Raw genomic sequence first — 18,277 nt, 5'->3', positions numbered from 1 at the left:
ACCCTGTCCTGCGCCTGCACGCCATGCCCCTCCCTCGGTTGCCTCAAGCCGCCGCATGCCGTAATATGGTGTGAATACTCCGCGCACGCGACTCTGGCCGACTCCATGGTGCCGTTTGGGGTGCTCTCGTGATGCTTTCGGCATCTTTACATCATCGGCCCCACCCGGTTGGATGGAGGAGGTGCCGCATGCCTCGCAAACGCGCACTTTGGGGCTGATCCATACGCACGTCTCTGAGCCTTTACCTTCTGTCACTTGCGCTACTCTGACATCTGATGTCTTGCCTGGATGCGTTCCACCATGCCAGCCACCGCTGGCAGCGTGCGCGCAGTGCTCGCGTTCTCGCATCGTGGGGCCTGCCCCAGGACGGCTTTTTCGCGTGTGCCACGATACGCGGGACGCTGCCATCCGTCTGCGACTGCAGGGGCGCTCCGCCTTCTCCCGAACCCGAACGCCTTTGACGGGAGCGCGTGTGTGCCAAGAGTCGTTGAATCCTCGGCGCGATGAGTAGTTGGTTTGTTCAAGCATGATCATGACCGTGAGTCTCTCCGGCATACCGCCGGCCCAGACTTCTCCGCCGACACCACGAGTCCGAAACAGCGCCCGCGGGCCGGCTGCAGGCTCCTGGCCTCTCCAGAAAGAGTGGGCACGGCCCCATGCTATCACGGTGAGGTGGCCGACCATCATCGGGGACACGCAGAGAGGGAGGAAAAACAAAGGAGTGAAGCCAAAGCGAAGCCAAAAAAAAAGGGCACCGGCGATACGCACGAAGGGCGGGGGCGGCGTGCCATCACTGTCAGGCTGGCAACCGCAGCGACATTTTTGCCCGCCACCCCTTGCGTGTAATACGCTCGCAAACAGATAGAGAATATGACAGGCTGACGGAGAATTGCCGCCAACATGGAGATGGCAAAATGGCAGCGGCAAGAAAGTGCGTGCTACAGCGTACGATGACATCATTATACACACATTCGCATCCACATAACAGCAAGGAGAGGGAGGAGAAAACGCCGTCGCCGCGGCGTGTCATCCCTCACCCCCTATGTAGTTTCGTGTGGCCTCTTGGCTGTGCGCTAGGCAAGCCCAGCACTGTGCTAGCCGTGCCGAGAAAGCGAAATAGAAATGAAAGAAGTTGATTGGAGGACGAGTGGACAGAGGAATGGCAGACGCGGCGGCCGAGACTGCCTTGACGAACATGCAGAGAAGAGAGAAAACGGTGATTGGTACCGCCTACGTGTGTGTATGCGTGTGGATGACACTGACGCTGCATGACTTAGACAAGCGCCACTAATTCTGCGGTCTGTGGAGGCTTCCAGCAAGCCTCCGAAAATAAGCGCCAATGCTCGTGGAAAAGTGCGTGGAGACCCCCACCCCCCCACCCCCGTTCTCGGAACACTCCGCTTCACATGATCACCACGTGAGTCCAAGAAGGTCACACACATACGCACATGCATTCACACAAACACGAGTCGCTGTTTTCTCTTCTTCGTCTTGCTTCGGCAAAGCAGAAGTCTATCATGCAGGCGGAGGGGACAATATGCTTGGCGGCGCAGACCGTGAGCACAGCTGTGCGTCACGAGCTTCGTCGCTATGGTGGTATGGAGGCGGTGGGGGCATGCGACGGGGAGCCTCAGCGCCGGTCCAGACGAAATTCTCAGCGGTCAGCATTGCGAAGGTCGCGTGCTGCTCTGAACTGGCCATGTGCTTGTCGGCGGCTTCTATCGGTGCTACCGGCGCAACGGACGACTCCACGCTCCTCGTAGGCTGCGACCTGCCCTCCGCATCTGTGTTGCCCATTGTATACACACGGTCCTTGTCCATGGAGAGTGTGCTTTCTTCATCGCTGCTCGCCTCCGCCGCCTCACGTTCGAGCTCGACCTCGCTGGTGGCGGTGAAGGCGATCGGCTTCTCCGCGTCGTCTCCGAGGCCGCACGCCACGCCCTGCTCCTCCTCTTCTGCTTCTTCTGAGCCGAACTCAGAGAGTGCGGCGGCGGCACCGATCTTGTCGGCAACGCTAAATGCGTTTGCGCGATCTTTTTGCCGCAGCAAATCGGTGCCCAGGCGTAGTGAGCGGTACAGGCTCGGTGACACGTCGGCCCCATGCGAAGTTTCCCAGTGCAGCGGTGAGCCTTCCAGCAGGCTCGCCTTACTCCAGCTGATGGGCTCCACCTGCGAGAGCTCCTGGATGGGGCACCCCAGCGGCGATAATCGAATGCGATTGGAATCCATCTCCTGTGCTTCCTGGGGCTGCTGCTCGGGTGTGATCAGGTTAATGAAACCATCGACTTCTTCCGATGAGATGCCATGCAGCGCCTCTGCCTTATGGAGAGCCGGCGACGCATAATGCTGCGGAATCTTGTAGACTGAACTAGACATGGGGCCGTCCACCTGCTCTGGGGCAACGGTGGTGACCATGGGCATCTTCGGCGCTGAGCTAGCTTCGTCGACTTTGCAGGCCTTGCCGTTCATGTCATTGACGTTCTCCGGAGGCGGTGGCGAGGAGCTCTTTGGCTTCTCCTTGGCGTGCGTCTCGGCTGTCGCGGCCGAGGGTGACGCATCCTTGCCCATGCCTATCTCCACCGGTGCATCCTTCGCGGCATCAATGGAAAGCGCTGTGGGATAGCGCTGCTGGCCCTCCTCCTGGTTGCGTATAATGTCAGCTAGCAGGCTGGGCTCTTTCGCTTCAGCCGCCTCCTCGTCTTCGTTTGCCGCTGCCACAGAGCCCTTCTGCTCCACGTTGTCCGTCGCCTCGTGTTGGGCTTGATGCGCCTCGTCGACGCCGCGCTGCTCGCTCTCCAGATTCGGTTCCTTGCGAGTGACGGAGTCAGTGGAGGCGGCCGGTGGCGGCGGAGGTGGTGGTACACGCTGCAGCACTCGAGCGTCATCGGCTGGTAGCGTCTTGCCGCTCTCATCCTTTGGGGTTGGTGGAACCTCATACACCTGCGCCGTGCTTGGACAACGAGTACAACCCTCCTCGCTCTGTATCACCATCGGCGCCGTGGCACGTTCAGGAGTCACATCTGCAGAGGAGAATGTCGGCGCGGCGGCAGCAACCAGCTGCTGCTTCCCCGCGTCACCCACTGATTTCTGCTGCGCGGGGGCGCTGCTTTGGATCTCAGCTGGAGTACCGGTGACGTTCTTCGTGGCCGGAAACGGCTCCAGCGCAATGGAGAACTCCGCGTCTAAGTTGCCACTTGACTCATTCACTTCCGCCGCGAGCAGCGTCGGAAACGGTCGCGATGGAGGCGAGGTGAGGATCCTGCGGTCTGTCTGCGCAGCAGGCGGGCCTACAGCCGGAGCGGCAGTCGTTGGCGCTTTCTCTGCGCCATACATACGCGGAACAGAGTTTGCGGAGACGCTGGGCTGAAAATCCCTGGGAGGGTCTGGCGGGACCAGGCCCACAATCGACCTTCTGGGGGAAGGGTAAGCAGGGGTTGCCGGCTTTGCTGTAGTCTTGACCTTGCTCGGGGCGGGCGGTGCGGCCGACGCTGTGTCGTCGGCGGTGTCACTCGCACTGCAACACGAGCCCATTGCACCCCTTCACTACTGTAATGTAGGAGTGATAGAGATAATTCGTGCGATTGTATGCGTGGCGCCACTCACACAGTCGCTAGTAAGATGCACAACTACCCACCCAACCATACATATATATATATATATACGGATGGGCGGAGGCACGCAGAGGAGGCACCCCTGACAGAAAAACGAGTATCCGGATAGGCTGTGCGGTCTATACGTGAAAGAGGCTGTCTAGGGAAACGATTGGTGCGCAACAATCCTCTTCTTTCTCTCCTTTTACATGCATATACATATATATGTGTGTGTGTGTGCATATATATGTACGTATGCTTACGCGGATGTGGCGCGTGGCGCGACAGCGGCGAGGAAGCTCAGGACGACGGTGGTGCAGTGACGTAGAGCACACTGGAGAAGAAACAGAAGGATACACTGTGGGGCAAGCAAGAGAGAGCGAGAGATGGGAGTTGCGCAGGTGTACACCACGTGATACACATCACACCTATGATTCGTCACACCGGTCCACACATTGGCTACTCTACGAAAAAAACTGACGAAGTGGCCTTTGCTGGCGGTGGTGATACCGACTAAGCTGCATCAGGGAGAGGGGGAATAGATCTTGGCTGCAAAGGAAATTGAGAGCGGCTCGTGCTGAGCGGGCTGGTCGTGCGCACGGAGGAGCTCATGGGGAAATGCGCCGCTATGCGTGCAGCATCAGCGTATTGGGTGCTGAGCCTTCTGAGACCCCTCTCGTGCGGCCAACGAGCTCGCACGAGGAAGTGGCGCGCCATGTACAGCGGCTCATCTATTTTTTTTTGCTTCGCGTCCACAATGCGCTCATGTGCGCCGTTGAACGCAGGTATGCACATGCTCAGCGCTTGAGTGGGCGCAAAACTGGGCCCCACGCCTCTCTGCGCATTTCTGACTGGAGGCTTCATCATCCCTACCTCAGAGCTGGTGATACAGAGAGACCAGTAGGAGCGTGCTGACGTGCGTGTGTGTGTCTGAGTTGTGTAGAAAGCCCGGCTGCCGAATTCGTCCTCGACTCTCTAAAGCAGTTAGGCAAGGCGAAAGAGTACAGAGCAACTGACAGCTGCACGTTGGTGAATAGCCCGGAGAAAGGCTGAGTACATACACACACATACACATGCACAGTGCGGCTGCCGGAAAGACAGGGGTTGGCAAAATTGAAAACCGCCGTTCTACATCCCTCGCGGCATCCTCATCTCCACTTCTCTGTTTGTATCTTGACTGACCGTAGGGGACGCACACGGCGGCCCGCAGCCCCCCCTCCTCCTTCTACCGCCTCTCCACTCAAAACCGTTCTGAGTACCAAAGTGCCCCATCTTCGTCATCTCCATCATCAGAAGCATCATCGCAATGCCTGTCTGAGAGGGTTGAGGGAAGGGAGTGCAGGCTGCGTGACAGGCTGCTGCGAGCGGGAGAAGGAGACTCGTCGTTCTTTGGGATGACGACGACGCGAGGCGGGGCGACCGGTGGGCGGTGCTGCGGCAACACAAGGTGGCGCCGCGGCGACGTAGAGTCGATGCCCGCATCCTTCGGTATTGATTCCGCAGAGATAGCCTTCAAGTCTGTATTGCCATCACGAGGATTCTGCGCATTGTCGTCCGCGTCTACCCCTCGAGGAGGAGAGGGTGAGATAAGCCGTTGGGAGGTGGGGCGTTGCGGCTGCGGTAGTAGCGACCCCTCCAGCTGGGCTGGCAAAAGGAGGCTAACGACCCTCTCGGCGCTGCTACGCGGCGACACTGCAGCATCTGTGGAATGGAAGCTGTCGGCCCCATCCGCTGACACCACGTCGTTCTCAAGCACTGGTAGTTGCACCGACACGCGACGTGCCCCTGCAGACGACACTGCTGATGCTTCTCGTTTCTCCTCGTCCAGGAATGCTGTAGTCTCGCTCCGCTTGCATCGGCCACCGCTGTTTTCCTCAGAGCCTCGCGGTGTGCTCGGCGCCGGCGAGGCAGACCCGCTGACGTGGAGGCTGTCTGTGTAAAGATCGCGTCGGTCGCCGCTGCCGCCGCGACCGCAGCGGACGGCTTGCGCTTCGAGGTGTAGGCGGCACAGGGGGCTGCGGATGTGCGGCTGCACTGCGGTCTCAGCCGGTGGCAGGGGCTCCTCGCTGTCCGGCGCTGGTGCACTCAGAGCAGACAGGCTCGCGCTGGCTACAGCGGTGATGAGTGATGTGCCTATGGGCCGTGACCCGTGCACGCTGTCATTCGATGCGCCACGCACTCCCGCCTCGCTGCCGGACGTAGTAACGGGAGTGCCGAGGCGGTCGCTTACCACCAGTTCAGCAGCTACGGATGTTTCAGTAGAAGTCGAGAGCATGACCGGGCTTGGGCTTTGCAATGAGTGGCGCGTGGGATCCCACAGAGGTGCTGAGGCTGCGGCGGCCGAAGCCGAAGAAGTGGTCTGCTTTCCTGATACAAGTGCCTCAGAGCCGACACTGCCGCGGCCACTCTTGCTTCGGATACGCGTGCTGTGCTCCTTCGGCGACACAGACTCGCGGACTCCCTTCACTGCAAAACGCTGAGAGTTGACCCTGCTGCTCGTTCTCGTTGTGCTGCTGGTGACGCCAATCTGCAGCCCGGCAAACTGCCCAGGTGCAGTGCACCCTGCTAGGGAGACCGACACCGATGCACCTGCATGAGTCTGGTGATTGTGCGGCCGCGGTGGCAGCGACTGTGGTGGTAGCTGCTCCGCATCACCCTCCTCGAGCGGCGTGGTGGGCGGCACGACAAAGCGTCCGGTGGACGGAGCTTGCTTCGGTGGCGACTTGGGGAGAGACGGGGCGAGCGGCACGGCGCCCGGGAAGTGGATGTTGACGTCGGAGGCGTTCCGTGAACTGGCGGAGGCGGATCGCATGGGCTTGCCCAAATGCACCACCGGCACACAGCATGAGCTGCTGCCGTCGGAACGCAGAGAGGAGCTCAGCCGGCGCGCGCGCGGCTCCTCTGCGATGACCGCAGTATCATGAGTGCCCCGCAGGTAGTGCGAAAGGAGCTGCTGAGGCTTCATGCGACACGGGGCCCGTGGCGAGTACCGGCGAACCCACGATATGGCATTCTCCACGACCGGGGTTGGAGACTGGCTGGCCAGCGAGGAGGTCATTGTGGCTGCCGGGCGCTGTGATGGGGGCGAAGGGGAGCGCACCGCGAAGCTCGAGACGCACGACTGGGAGCCGTCGATCACGCGCTTTGTGATGGTGCCGGCGCCATCCTCATGCAACACGATCATAGTCTCCAGGGCAGTCGTCTCTCCAACGTCCTGCAAGGTGGCGTCGACCTCCGGGTCGACGTACTCGGAGGTGAAGAAGGGACGGCTGAGGGTGGGGGCCGCGGTAGTTAGCGGGGACAGCGGAACCTGGCCGTGCGAGTGCGAAAGGCTTGACGGCGATCGCACGCGCGACAGTGCTACGGCCGAGACATCGTGGCTGTTAGGCACACTTCTTGATAGGCGCCGGCGCAGCTGCTGGCGGGCCGCCTCCAGAGAGTTGCAGTACTCTCGCAAACGGCGCACGGTGTTCCGTGTGTAGGAGGGCGACGTGTGCAGCTCAATCACCGCTGTCCTCTCCGAGGACAGCGCCGACGTAGTGCCATCCATTGTCGAGACCATCAAGGTATCGCCGCCACCGCCCCCTCCTCCCGCATCCTCGACCTCGCCTAAAGAGGGCAATTGGATGCTCGCTGTCTGGACCTGTTTACTGTAGGTCGGATAATGACCACGTGGCGCGGAAGATCCGCTTGCCTGACTTGTTCCTCTCACGTGTGCTTGACTGCTACAGCTGCTGAGGCTTCGAACCTGCTGCTTCTGCACCGGGAATGGTGGCAGCGACGTGGCGTCTGTTGCCATCACTCCCAGCGAACGCTCGCTGTAGATGCTGTGACGGCTGCGCACGGTCGATGCTATCGGGGTGGCCGCAGCGTCGCCCTTGCCGTCCCCACTGGCCGTTCCTTGCAACCTGTGATGCAGCGCTTGATGGCGCGCTTCCGGCGTCCGGAGAAGTGCCGACGTTAACGGTACTACGAGCTCTGTCTGCGCGCTTGCGTCTGCATGTGACGAGGAGGACACACGCTGCTGCGATTCCGTCGAGGCACCGGCCGTCTCTGCCATGCTGGCTAGCCCGAAGTGCACTGGCGATCGATGTTCTCTTGCGTCTGTTGCCGCATCTCGCGCGGCTGGGCGGCACTGAACTCCCGCTTCGGTGCGCGACACGGCCGATGTCGCCGTTGTTTCAGTTGACTCGGTGCTCGGTGGGGCTGGTGTGTCTGCTGCCGCGGTGCACAGGTGAGCGCCTGGATTTGCCCTCACATGTTCTTCTGCGTCAGCTCCTTCGCCACTGCTGCTGTGTCGGGGGCTTTCTCGAGAGAGGAAGGACGTCGAGGTGCAGGATGCAGAGCGACCAGTTGCTTGCGAAAGGCGCGGCTGCCGCTTCACGAACACGCGCGGCTTAGACGCAGGTGGGTGCTGGGTCTGAGTGAAGGCTACTGCTCGGGAAGTTATGGCGTACGGGGTACGAGTCACCACTTCTGCCGGCGAGGAGGACTTGCGCAAACGCCGGTGGGCCAGAGGCACAGCGACAGGACGAGCCTCGTGAGGTTCAACGGCCCTATGTGGATCCCAGCTGTGCGCCTGCCACCACAAGCGCTGATTCTCCCTCTCCAGGCGGCGAGACTTCGAGAGGAGGTAGTCGATGGTGTGCCGCAACACCAACGGGTCCCCTGCCTTTTGAACAGCGGCTGCGAAAGGGTCCACAGGCGCGACGCTCTCATCCCGGTACAAGGCGCCATGCGACGGTGCGAAAACACCTTCCATCGGCTTCAGCAGCGAAAACGGTGACGCGATAGTGTGCGAGCGCTTCTGCTCGCGCGGGGGAAGGCCTGCAGCGCGGGCGGACACTCCTTCCGCGCACCCGGGAGACGTCTTTGCCCACTCACAGGAAGTATTAAGTGAGTTGTACTCGACTCCGGCGCCGCTGTTACTGCTGCTGCTTAGGACGAAGTCGAAGAGGCCCTGCATTCGGGACGGTGATGCGCGGTGCTGGGTGACGTCGCTTGTCGAGTTCATCGAGGGCGATGGCATGATTCGCGGCGGCGGTGGCTGCTCAGACACAGCGCTCGGGGCCTCCTTGCTGGCTTCAAGAAGGGACTCGCGTGTGGCGGCGACTGGAGCGGCTATGGGTCCGATCGCACGTTTCCGCCCAGCGACAGCTTCGGCACTACCGGAGCGGCTTGGCCTCCTTCGGAGAGGCGAGGCGCGCGGTCGTCGACTCGCAGGGCGACTTAAACTGATGTTGCTACTGGCTACACTGGCGCTGCACACATCACAAGTCTCCTCTGCGTTGCCGTGGGACGAGGTAGCAGAGCAACAGCGTGACGTCAACTCAACCGAATGCCGAGCTGCTGATTCGGGAGCTACAGTGGTCGCATCCATCCGTGTTGAAGCCTCTGATGCATGCGGTAAGATGTGGGCGGTGGCGGGCCGCTGCACTACTACGTACCTCGTCGGAGGCATTACCACGCGACGCTGCTGCGTGCTTTCCGAAAACACGGTCGCCGCTGACGGCAGCGCATCTGGGTAAGCGCTCTGTACCTCGGCGCGGGCAATCATGCCCCGATTCATCTTTCCCTTCGCGTTCGGTTGTCGCACTTCGTAGCGACCCCCTTGAGTCCGCTCCGGGGGTGTGGTCCCCTGTGGGAATTCATCCGACGACGACCCCGAGGAGCGATTTGATGCCTCGGCATTCATCGCTTTCCTTTGCCCGGTAGTGGAAACGGCACCACCCGACACGCCGGAATGCTTGGAGCCACTCCACCGTGGTGTAACTATCGGGTGCGCCGACAGGGATGAGGCGTCTCGCTGCAACGTGTCTTCTTTCGCTGCCGGCTCGAACAAGCGCGTGCTCTCGGGGGCACGCGACGGCGACAGCGTTACCGGGTTGGCAAGCCGCGCCAACAGCGCCGGGATGCTGTCGCGCAAGGAGGGCCCGTCGTAGAAGGCTTTAGGCGCCGAGGCAGACGACACAGTTGCCTTGGTCGTCTCTGCCGCTCCATATGTAATCGCGGAGGCCTGCGCAGAATGGAAGGAGATCGGGGAGAAACTCACATGGGGTGAGAGAACAGTACCGGTGGCCCCACGAGGATTTTCAGCTCTCTTCGAGGTGCTCAAGGTGCGACGGGGTGTAGGGGCGGTCGCGACCATCGCAGCGCCACACCACCTTCCTACTTCATCCTCGCTACCGCCGCTACTCCTACAGCTATTTCGTGCGCTGCCGCTACACAGGTGCTCTCCATCGCGCTGGCACCTTCTCGCTAGGCCCACCTCATGCCCTCTCTCACGGCCATTACTGTAGGGCCTCGGATGCACATCACGAAGATGTTGATAGCGCCTCATGATCCACAGTTCCGACGGAGACGTGTGAGGAAGAGAAAAAGAGTGTGATCTATCGACGAGGAAATACCACCAACCAACTAGCCAAAGAAGCCGATCGAGTGGAAGGCGAGGAAGAATGCGATGCTGATGGTGGGGGGGGGGGCGGGCGGGCTGGGAAGTCGGAAGGACGGTGAGAGGTCAACGAAGATGAAAAAACAAACAAAAAACAAAAAAGGTTGCACAGTGATGCTTCAGCTCAGGTGTTGCCGAGGGGGTGGGTGGTGGTGATAGTGGGGGGAGTGCCGATGGGGTCAAAAAGGCCCCGCAAAACTGGCGAAGAAAATGAAGGAAGAAACACACGTACACACGCTCACACGCGCGCGCACACACACGCTACAAACAGTCCAATGCGTCATGCGTGACGCACCACTTCACGTAGACGGGAAACGTTTCTGCTCTGAGAGCAGTAGTAGGAGCACGTACACATGGACATGCACATGCTCAATGGGTGCAGATGCCCTCGGCAGCTCGGCGAGGTGAGCGGAAAAATGTGTGTGGATGAGGGGGAGAGGTGAGAAGTCATGTCCAGGATGGTGGAGAGGGAGTGGGGAGGACGGGGAGGGGACATGCATGAGTATGTGTGTGTGTCTCTGTGCTCATACCACATGGCTGGACTTGCATTCGCTCGAGAGACCGCCTGTCGTGCATCCGCCGCACTGAAGGTCCCGTGGCCGAAAGGACATCAACATAGAGCCTTTTCCCTCTTCTTATCGGCTTGGCGGTACATACTCATCAAGAACGACAGAGCGCGCTGTGCTCTTGTCAGCTGAGGCGTTTTAAGCTGTGAGCTCGTTGTCTCCCTGTCTCCTTCTTTGTTGCTCTCCTTGAACACACTTGCGCACGCGCGCCACCTACGTATATGCGGCGGTACACGGACACAAACGGTAGCATGAAATAAAGCATTAACACATGATCGATGCCAGCAGTACGAGTGGAAAGGAAGCACGAGGGCACGAGAGCAGAATAAAAAGCCAAAATGGGCTAAGTCGCTCTGTCACGAGAACCAAGAGAAGGCAGAAAAAAAAACAAATAGCTGCCAGAGCAGCTAGTTGCCTGAAGCGGGCGCACGACATGCACAACAGAGCGCTGCGCGTGTGCCCAGGAGGGGATTCAGTAGGCAGGGCTTCAAATAAGAAAGTGCTCACGGGTGGCGGTGGGAAGGGGAGAGAAAACGAAAAATTCTTGCACCAACGGCATCTTCAAAGAGGGGCCGATGCCGCCCAGTGGGGATGGTGGAATGCGGTCCCAACCAGTCGCCGTAAGTGGAGGTGTGGGAGTGGGGTGACGGGGAGGTGAGGGCTTGAGGCTGGGTCGAGAAGCTCACATGTAACCCTTGTACAGCATTTCGTAGTACCCAGCGAGGACGCCGTGACACGGCAGCCCTCTGCCCAAGCGGCGCAAGCACACGTTGATCGACACGGACGAAATAATATTGCCGCGGAACACGCCTGTGTTACCGAGCACAAAGAAGTCGATCCCCAGGGCCAGCGCCTCCTGCTCCGCGATGGGGTACAACATCTCAACAAGACTGTCCGTTGTCCGCGGTACAGAAGCGACGTCGAAGACGGCTTCCCCGTCGGCGCGTTGCGTGTCTGCGGATGAATGCTCCCATCTTGACAGGATTTCTTGGTAAGTCTGGAAAAGGTCTTTGCGGGGCCGGTGGTCGTAGAATGCGGCATAGATGGGTGGATATCCATTGGCGGCGCGCTTCTTCTTTAGTGGGTTGTAGCGCTGCTGCAGTGCAGCTTGCAGCTGAGAGCCAATGGGGCCGACTTGCTCGTCAAAGGCGACGTAGCTCCGCAGCACCTGTTTGTTTGAAGTCTGCACATGCGCGAAGCAACGCGACCGCCTCAGCCCCTGCGCCTGTCGCGATCGCATCCAGCTCGCATAGGTGTCGTAGATGTGCAGTAGCGACTGCGAATTCCATCCGCAGTCGCTCGCCAGTCGCGCTACGGTGGTGATGGGGCGACCAGCAGCGGCGCTATCGTTTTTACCTGTGCCGTCAAACTGGTAGCGCGCCTCCGACATAGCGATGATGGTGGCGCTGGGGTGCTCGGCCTCCTCGCGACACGTAAACTCGCGACGGCGTACGTGCACACCAATGGTGCTCTTGTAACGAAATGGCTGCAGCACGTTTAAAAAAGAGCGCTTCGGATCGGTGTTGGCTGGCCACTGGAGCTGCGTCGCATAGAGTCGGTAGTACCGGCCAATCTCCACCGTGAGTGTCGGTGACGGCCGCAGGAGGCCAAGCAGCCTGGTCATTTCCGTCAGCGTCGGCCGCAGATGAAACGCTGTGACGCTCGAAATCACCACAATGCGTGGCTGTCGCCGTGAGGCTAACGACGACTCGCGTCTCCCGTCACCATCGCCGTAGGTGCGCAGAAACGCAGTGGTGCACCTGCGAATCCTTTCCCACTGCGTTGGGCTCTTGTTCGGAGCGGGGCCGGCGAAGCCGCTACACTCCTCCGCGCTAGGCGGCCTTGCCTCGTGGAACGTTAGCGGCGATGGCACTGATGAGGTATTGCTTGCGGTGTGCGCTGTCATCTCCTCCCTTCGCCGCACCCCCATCGAGAACCATTCATCTGCATCGTACACAAACGCGCCATCCGTGCCCGGCACGCGAGGCATGGATCCCCAAGCATAACTGTCGTGCTCTTCCGTGGTGTTGAACAGCACGTGCAGGTCGGCAGTGGCTGCAAAACTGACCCGTTCCATACTCACTACCCCATCGCGCTCACGCAGACGCCGCAGTATTGGCCGCGCCTCGGCGTACGACAGAACACAGTAGTGGCCGTTTCTGCGTAGCGCATTCCATCCGTACAGAAGCTCTGGATTTAGCCTCAAGTACGACATGTACAGCGCCGGCACAAAGGGTGGCAAAATAAACGTGCGGTTCGATCTCCTGGCCAGCGAGATGCCGTTCAAGATCTCCTGCAGCTGATTGTGATGGCGGCCAAAGCGGCCAAGGTTTACCGTGAGGAAGTAGGTCGGGCAGCGCAGGTCACTCGCCAGCAGCGACGATGTCTCTGTGGTCTGAGCCGCGTCCCCGGCGAAACGCAGTACCACCTCATCAAGGTCCTCGATAGTGTCAATTCTCCACGGCGGTGGGACATCGCAGTCTGCGTCTGTATCTCGAACAGCTGCTGTCGCAAAGTACGCGGGCACGATGTAATGATTACCGTCACTGCCACCTCGGTGTCCATCCTTAGCATCAATAGCCTCCGGTGAGGCGACAGGGCAGAGCGGCCACGACGGGAATCGCTGAGTGTGCACCTCCACCTTCTCCCGTTCTGTCGATGAAATCTGCAGCTCCGCCACGAACCCGCTGCTGCACTTGTTCCGATCTGCCTCTTCTGACTCGCCTGAGAGCACCTGCACTGTCACGCGCACTGCTGCACACGTGTCATTCACCGCGGTTATGGTAGTACGAGGAGGCTGCAGGAGACCCAGGTTATAGAGCCTTGCTACACAGTCTCGTACACTGCTGAGAGGCTCCGACTCGCTCGCTGACAACCAGGCTTCCTCCATCGTTTCCACGCACACTACCGTCTCGGTCTGGGCAGGCGTCGTAGCCAGGGATGTGGCGGCACTAGCTGGACGGAAGACAACGAGGCCCTCTGTACACAGACCACAAAATGCTCCATTCGGTGGCACAACAGGGCTAGGTATAACGAGCTCGTCCTCCAGGAGTGTTTGCAGCCCGGAAGTCGGCCTCGAGAAAACCGCATAAATCGACTGCGTCAGACCCGACACCTGAAGAAAAGTGTGCAGGAGCACAAAAAGGGTGAAGAACCACAGCAAACACGCTACAACGGCACACTGCGTGCGCTGATGCCATTTGACATGGTAAAAGCCACGCAAAACGTTGCGGCCCCAGTGACTGAGCCGCTTACCGTTGGCAGCATTTCCAGCCGACGAGGTAAGCAGCGGCGCCGCGCTTTCGCGTCCGTTGGCCTGATAATGCAAGCCGGCCTGGTACGTCGCCGGCGTACGGTGGTGGGGAAAGGGTGAAGCAGTGTCCTGCATCATGATGAGTGACCAATGATGGCGCGTGGAGCGAAGGAAAAGGAGGTGGGCTGGAGGACGGAGGCGACCAGACAAAACGCACACCACCAGCGACCTCACCCTCTCCCTCCCCCAAGAAAGCGAAGATAATAAGCAAGGGAAAATAGAAAGCAGAGAGGGAGAGAGAAGTTGACCAGGGAACGGGGGTGGGAGACGTGCGTAGATACAGGTACCGCGAGCGCTGCTAACTCATGCTTACAAACAATATCACCTGTTCGGATGTTTGACTGTATACAGTGTCTGGTGGTGGTGGTGGTGATGGGCGGAGCGCGGGGAAAGAGGAAGGCCACAAGGAGCCGAGATGAGCAGGATCGTGACGGGGCGGCTGTGCGAAAGACAGGAGAGAAAAGCAGAGGGGAGTGGGGAGGACATGCACGAAACAGAGTAGAGAGACACGCATCTAAAGTTGCAGCACGTGCAGGGGCGTTGCATGCGTGTGTGCGCTAAGGTATCCCCGTGTGGCGGTGAAAAGCTTTGTGAATCCCTAGAAAAGGAATGGAGACCATTAAGACACCTCAATTCACAACACGACGCAGCACACACACACACACACACACACACGAGAGCGAGGGCAGCACACAAGTGTCGGCAAGAGAGAGGAGAGAGGAGAGCCTTTACCATCACGTGTCACCTCCTTTCCGCCATGCGCACATGCGCTTGCACGGTGATTGGAGGCGTTTCTTCCCATTCACCGATGCGTATAGTTTACGCCTCTATCGTTTTGCTTCTTTGGTCCATTGGAAATCATGACTGACTTCAGCCCGAACGAGCCTCTCGCATGAGGGTCTGCCGGTGGTGCACATACGCCGCCTTCACGCTCAGCGCTTATATACCTTTGGTTGCTCTCGAGCTACTGGCCTTCTCTGTATGACGACACACCTAAACTTACAAGCGTATATCGCCGCGCAACTGAGTAGAGAGAGAGGACGTGAAAGGATGAAGAGAATGTGAGGCTCACCGATTGCTGGCGCACCCGGCTGGCCGCATCCACCCGTTACGCAGACGTGTGGCCAGGGCAGCACCTCGTCTCCTCATAGTTGTGCTCATCTCTGGGGGCATATGCGCTCTGCATTTCGCTTGGACCCGAGTGTGTTTGTATGCATGGCACGTCGGCGGCGGCCCTCTTAGCATCGGGGTGATCAAGGAGGCTGGAGGAAACAACCTGAGCGGTCACCTATGCGCTGCTCGACGTTACCTGCATAGACGATTGCTGCCGAGTCCATAAGATCGCCACGCGTGGGATGTTTGGCGGGACATGACCCAGCACCGGGCTGCAATCCATGCAGTGGTCCTTCATAGCGGCGCTTGGAGCTGCTCATCATGCGACCAGCGCTGAAGGAGAAAAAGAACAATGAGGGAGGTTTACCACCGCCCAGGCCGCGTTGCGGCAATTGCGTGGGCAGCCTTTCGCGCACACGCTCGCGCAACGGGGAACACGTACTTCTGAGCAAAGACAATGCCAAGTCGTCTACGGTGCAGCACGTGACACACGTGGTGCCGCAGACATCTGTGACGTTGCGCGACAGGCCACCCGCCGGGCAGTGCTGTCCTGTGCTATGTACGCGTGAAACAAATTCAGGCAGTGACCTCTACCGATTCCGCTAACACCGCTGAGCTTCCCCTGCGCTGTTACGGTTGCGAAATGCTCCGTAATCAGTGCGAGGCGCCTAATCAGGCCTCTACTCTCTGCCAGACCTTGTGAAATCAGGGACTGCAAGCACAACATCGCCGTTTGAGGCTCTCAATATGTCGCGTGCTTTGCTATGACGTGTTCGTCGTTAGGCAGCGGGTCCGGAGCCCTTGCTGGCGGATGACCTCCGCCGCTCTTCGGCCTTGCATTTGAGCCGCCGTGGTTCTCTCGGCGTCATCCTGCGTCTCCGTTCGGGTCGTCCGCTGAGCTGCGACAGTGTGTACACCCCCACACCGTAGCCTCTGGCGGTTTCGCAGCCATCTGTGATGTGACCCTCTCCTGCGCTCCCAGTCTGATTGGCACTTTCACTCATCGATTTAGCCCCCCCTCCGATGTGGAGCACCTGACCTTTGCACCGAGGCACAACGGCAGGTCGACGCGTGAAGTGCGCCATGCAGGAGCAGAGGGGTGCTGTTGCTGCTGGCATTGCCCCCTCCTCCCACCATTGCGGTCCCCACGGTTCCGCTTGGACTGCCGTCGTTGCTGTCTTCGCGGTGGATCTCTGTGGTTGCACAAGCGCCTCGCAACCCCTTTCATGTTCGTCGTGATCTGAGCCATTTCTTGGCCGATGACAGGTGTCGCTGATCCCGTAGAGGGCGGCGAACCCGCCCCCGAGCATGGGTGGTGTGCCTTTAGTGCAAAAGAGCTTTCATGTTTGGCGCATAAACGTCTCTCCTTGTGGGTCGTGGCCGCCGGTCATGCTTGGTGCCGCCTCCTCGTGGTGTTAGGTACCGCAACTGACCAAATACCCCTCTCGGAAAAGGCGGATATTCCCGTTGCACGATGCCTGCACGGTGCTTTTCCGCGCCCTCGCCGCACAGGCGCTGCCCCAAAGTGCAGTTGGTGGCCGAACGGCTGCTCGGCGGCTGGTGCGCACTTCCCCGTCACGCAGCCAGTTTCATCGCCGACTCCTCGGCATCGTCAATAAAGATGGTGCGCGCTGCAGCCAACCTGTCGACTGGGGTGAGGTTGTGGAACTTCACATGAGAAATGAAACCTTTTCGGAGCTGCGTTCTTTCTCTCATGCTTTTCCTGTTGGCTAAAGAGTGACGCCCTCGACTGTTTCGCCGGCTGCGCTATAGCTTTTCAAGGGTGCATGCTGCTGACCTCTAACGGCACAAAGTCGCGCATTCCCTGATCGCTGTCACTTCTTGCGACCCTTTTCCCTGCTGCCTCAAAGACTGCCTTTTCTGCACTTGCGGAAACCCGAGTGCACCTTCTCGTGGACCGTGTCCTTGCCAATGATGCCCTTCCCTTTAAGTTCCTGCAGGGCATGAATGCCACTTCATAACGGAATCCTCCGGTCCTTGCAGTTGACGGACATGCTTAGACACTAGCATAAAAAACCGGTTTTCACAAAAAAAAAACAAAATATATGTGCACCACTGCAATGCGGTTTCAGGTGCTAGCGTGTGTGGCCCGACGACAAGGATGCACAGCTCCGCCGCACCTTCGTTCTTGCGGAACAAAAAATAACAGGGACAGTCCCCAAGAAAACGTTAACGTCCCCTCCATCACCGTGCTTCTCCGAGAGGCACCCCTGAGGCGGGCGCGAAGGTGCACCAGGCAGAGGAGAGAGGGGGCAGATCAAGAGGCATCCATGCAGACAGGGCCTGCGCGGCCACAAGGCGCACGCGCGCACAGGTACACATATTCACGCGCACGGGCATACACGTGTGTGCACGCACAGACACGCACACATGCACACGCACATGCACATGCATCCAGAGATGTGCGGGCACACACCGACACGCGAGAGCGCACACGCGCACGCGCAGAGCGCAGCCCTACCGTTTCGCAGCACCAGAGAGCTCGGCGCTCCCCGTGCCCCACCCATCTCGGAGAAGAGGGGGGCGGCAACGGCGGCGGTGACGCTGTTGGGGTGAGTCAGTCGAGGAACGGAGACAATAACAAAAGACAGAAAGCAAAAAGCAAGTAACGCGGAAGCGCGAGGAGAAAAGGACGCACGCGCACGCGCTCCGTCCGCTCGGGCGAGCACAAGGGGGGCGGCGGTCGGCGGGGAAAACAAAGTCCGGGGCGTTTTGATGGTCTGTTGGCGCACGCCGACATGGATGATGATATATATGTATATGTATGTATATACGTGTCGTTTTGTGGTTGCCGTGGCTGCCTCCTCCTTCGCGTGCTTGCCAGGGAAAACAGAGCACTTCCTTATCAACGTCTCACTCCATCACGACCGAGTCCACACGTGCACGCATACAGCCGCAGCCCACCCACCCCTGTCGCACGGCGGCCACATCCGCGCCGTCCACGACGAGCCGTTCAGCCGTCGAGTCGGGCCATGCTGCTAGCGGGCTCGCCTTGTCCCTCCGCGTATCGCCCTCGCACGCGTGCAGCGCGACCGGCGCCACACGGACCCCGGTGCAGGGTCCTGCTCGAGGGCGGAGGCGGCGGCGTCTGCCGTGCAGGCCGCAGGGGCTGGTGTAGGTGCGTGCCGCATGAGCACCGAGAGGAGGTGGGCCAGCCGCAGGCCAGGGCCCTCTCAGACCCTGTCCTCCGCCTGCACGCCATGCCCCTCCCTCGGTTGCCTCA

General features: G+C 59.8%; 3 protein-coding genes across 3 annotated transcripts; all 3 read right to left on the bottom strand.

The window, feature by feature from the left end:
* Positions 1-1,515: 1,515 nt before the first annotated feature.
* On the bottom strand, positions 1,516-2,991 carry LDBPK_340550 (hypothetical protein, unknown function; the record flags this gene model as incomplete). The annotated part of the gene is made up of 1 exon (XM_003864172.1): positions 1,516-2,991. The coding sequence occupies one exon, from the start codon at positions 2,989-2,991 to the stop codon at positions 1,516-1,518; it is 1,476 nt and encodes a 491-aa protein (XP_003864220.1).
* A 1,839-nt stretch (positions 2,992-4,830) lies between these two features.
* Positions 4,831-9,159, bottom strand: LDBPK_340540 (hypothetical protein, unknown function; the record flags this gene model as incomplete). Its single annotated transcript, XM_003864171.1, has 1 exon — positions 4,831-9,159. One exon carries the CDS (start codon positions 9,157-9,159, stop codon positions 4,831-4,833), a length of 4,329 nt encoding a protein of 1,442 aa, XP_003864219.1.
* Positions 9,160-11,289: 2,130 nt separating this feature from the next.
* Positions 11,290-13,995, bottom strand: LDBPK_340530 (phosphoglycan beta 1,2 arabinosyltransferase, (SCA like); the record flags this gene model as incomplete). Its single annotated transcript, XM_003864170.1, has 1 exon — positions 11,290-13,995. One exon carries the CDS (start codon positions 13,993-13,995, stop codon positions 11,290-11,292), a length of 2,706 nt encoding a protein of 901 aa, XP_003864218.1.
* Between the last annotated feature and the right edge of the window lie 4,282 nt (positions 13,996-18,277).

This window comes from Leishmania donovani, chromosome 34, assembly GCF_000227135.1.
Source record: "Leishmania donovani BPK282A1 complete genome, chromosome 34".
NCBI lineage: Eukaryota > Euglenozoa > Kinetoplastea > Trypanosomatida > Trypanosomatidae > Leishmania > Leishmania donovani.
Note: the sequence above shows the minus strand (reverse complement) of the source record. Positions and strands in the feature narration are given on the sequence as shown.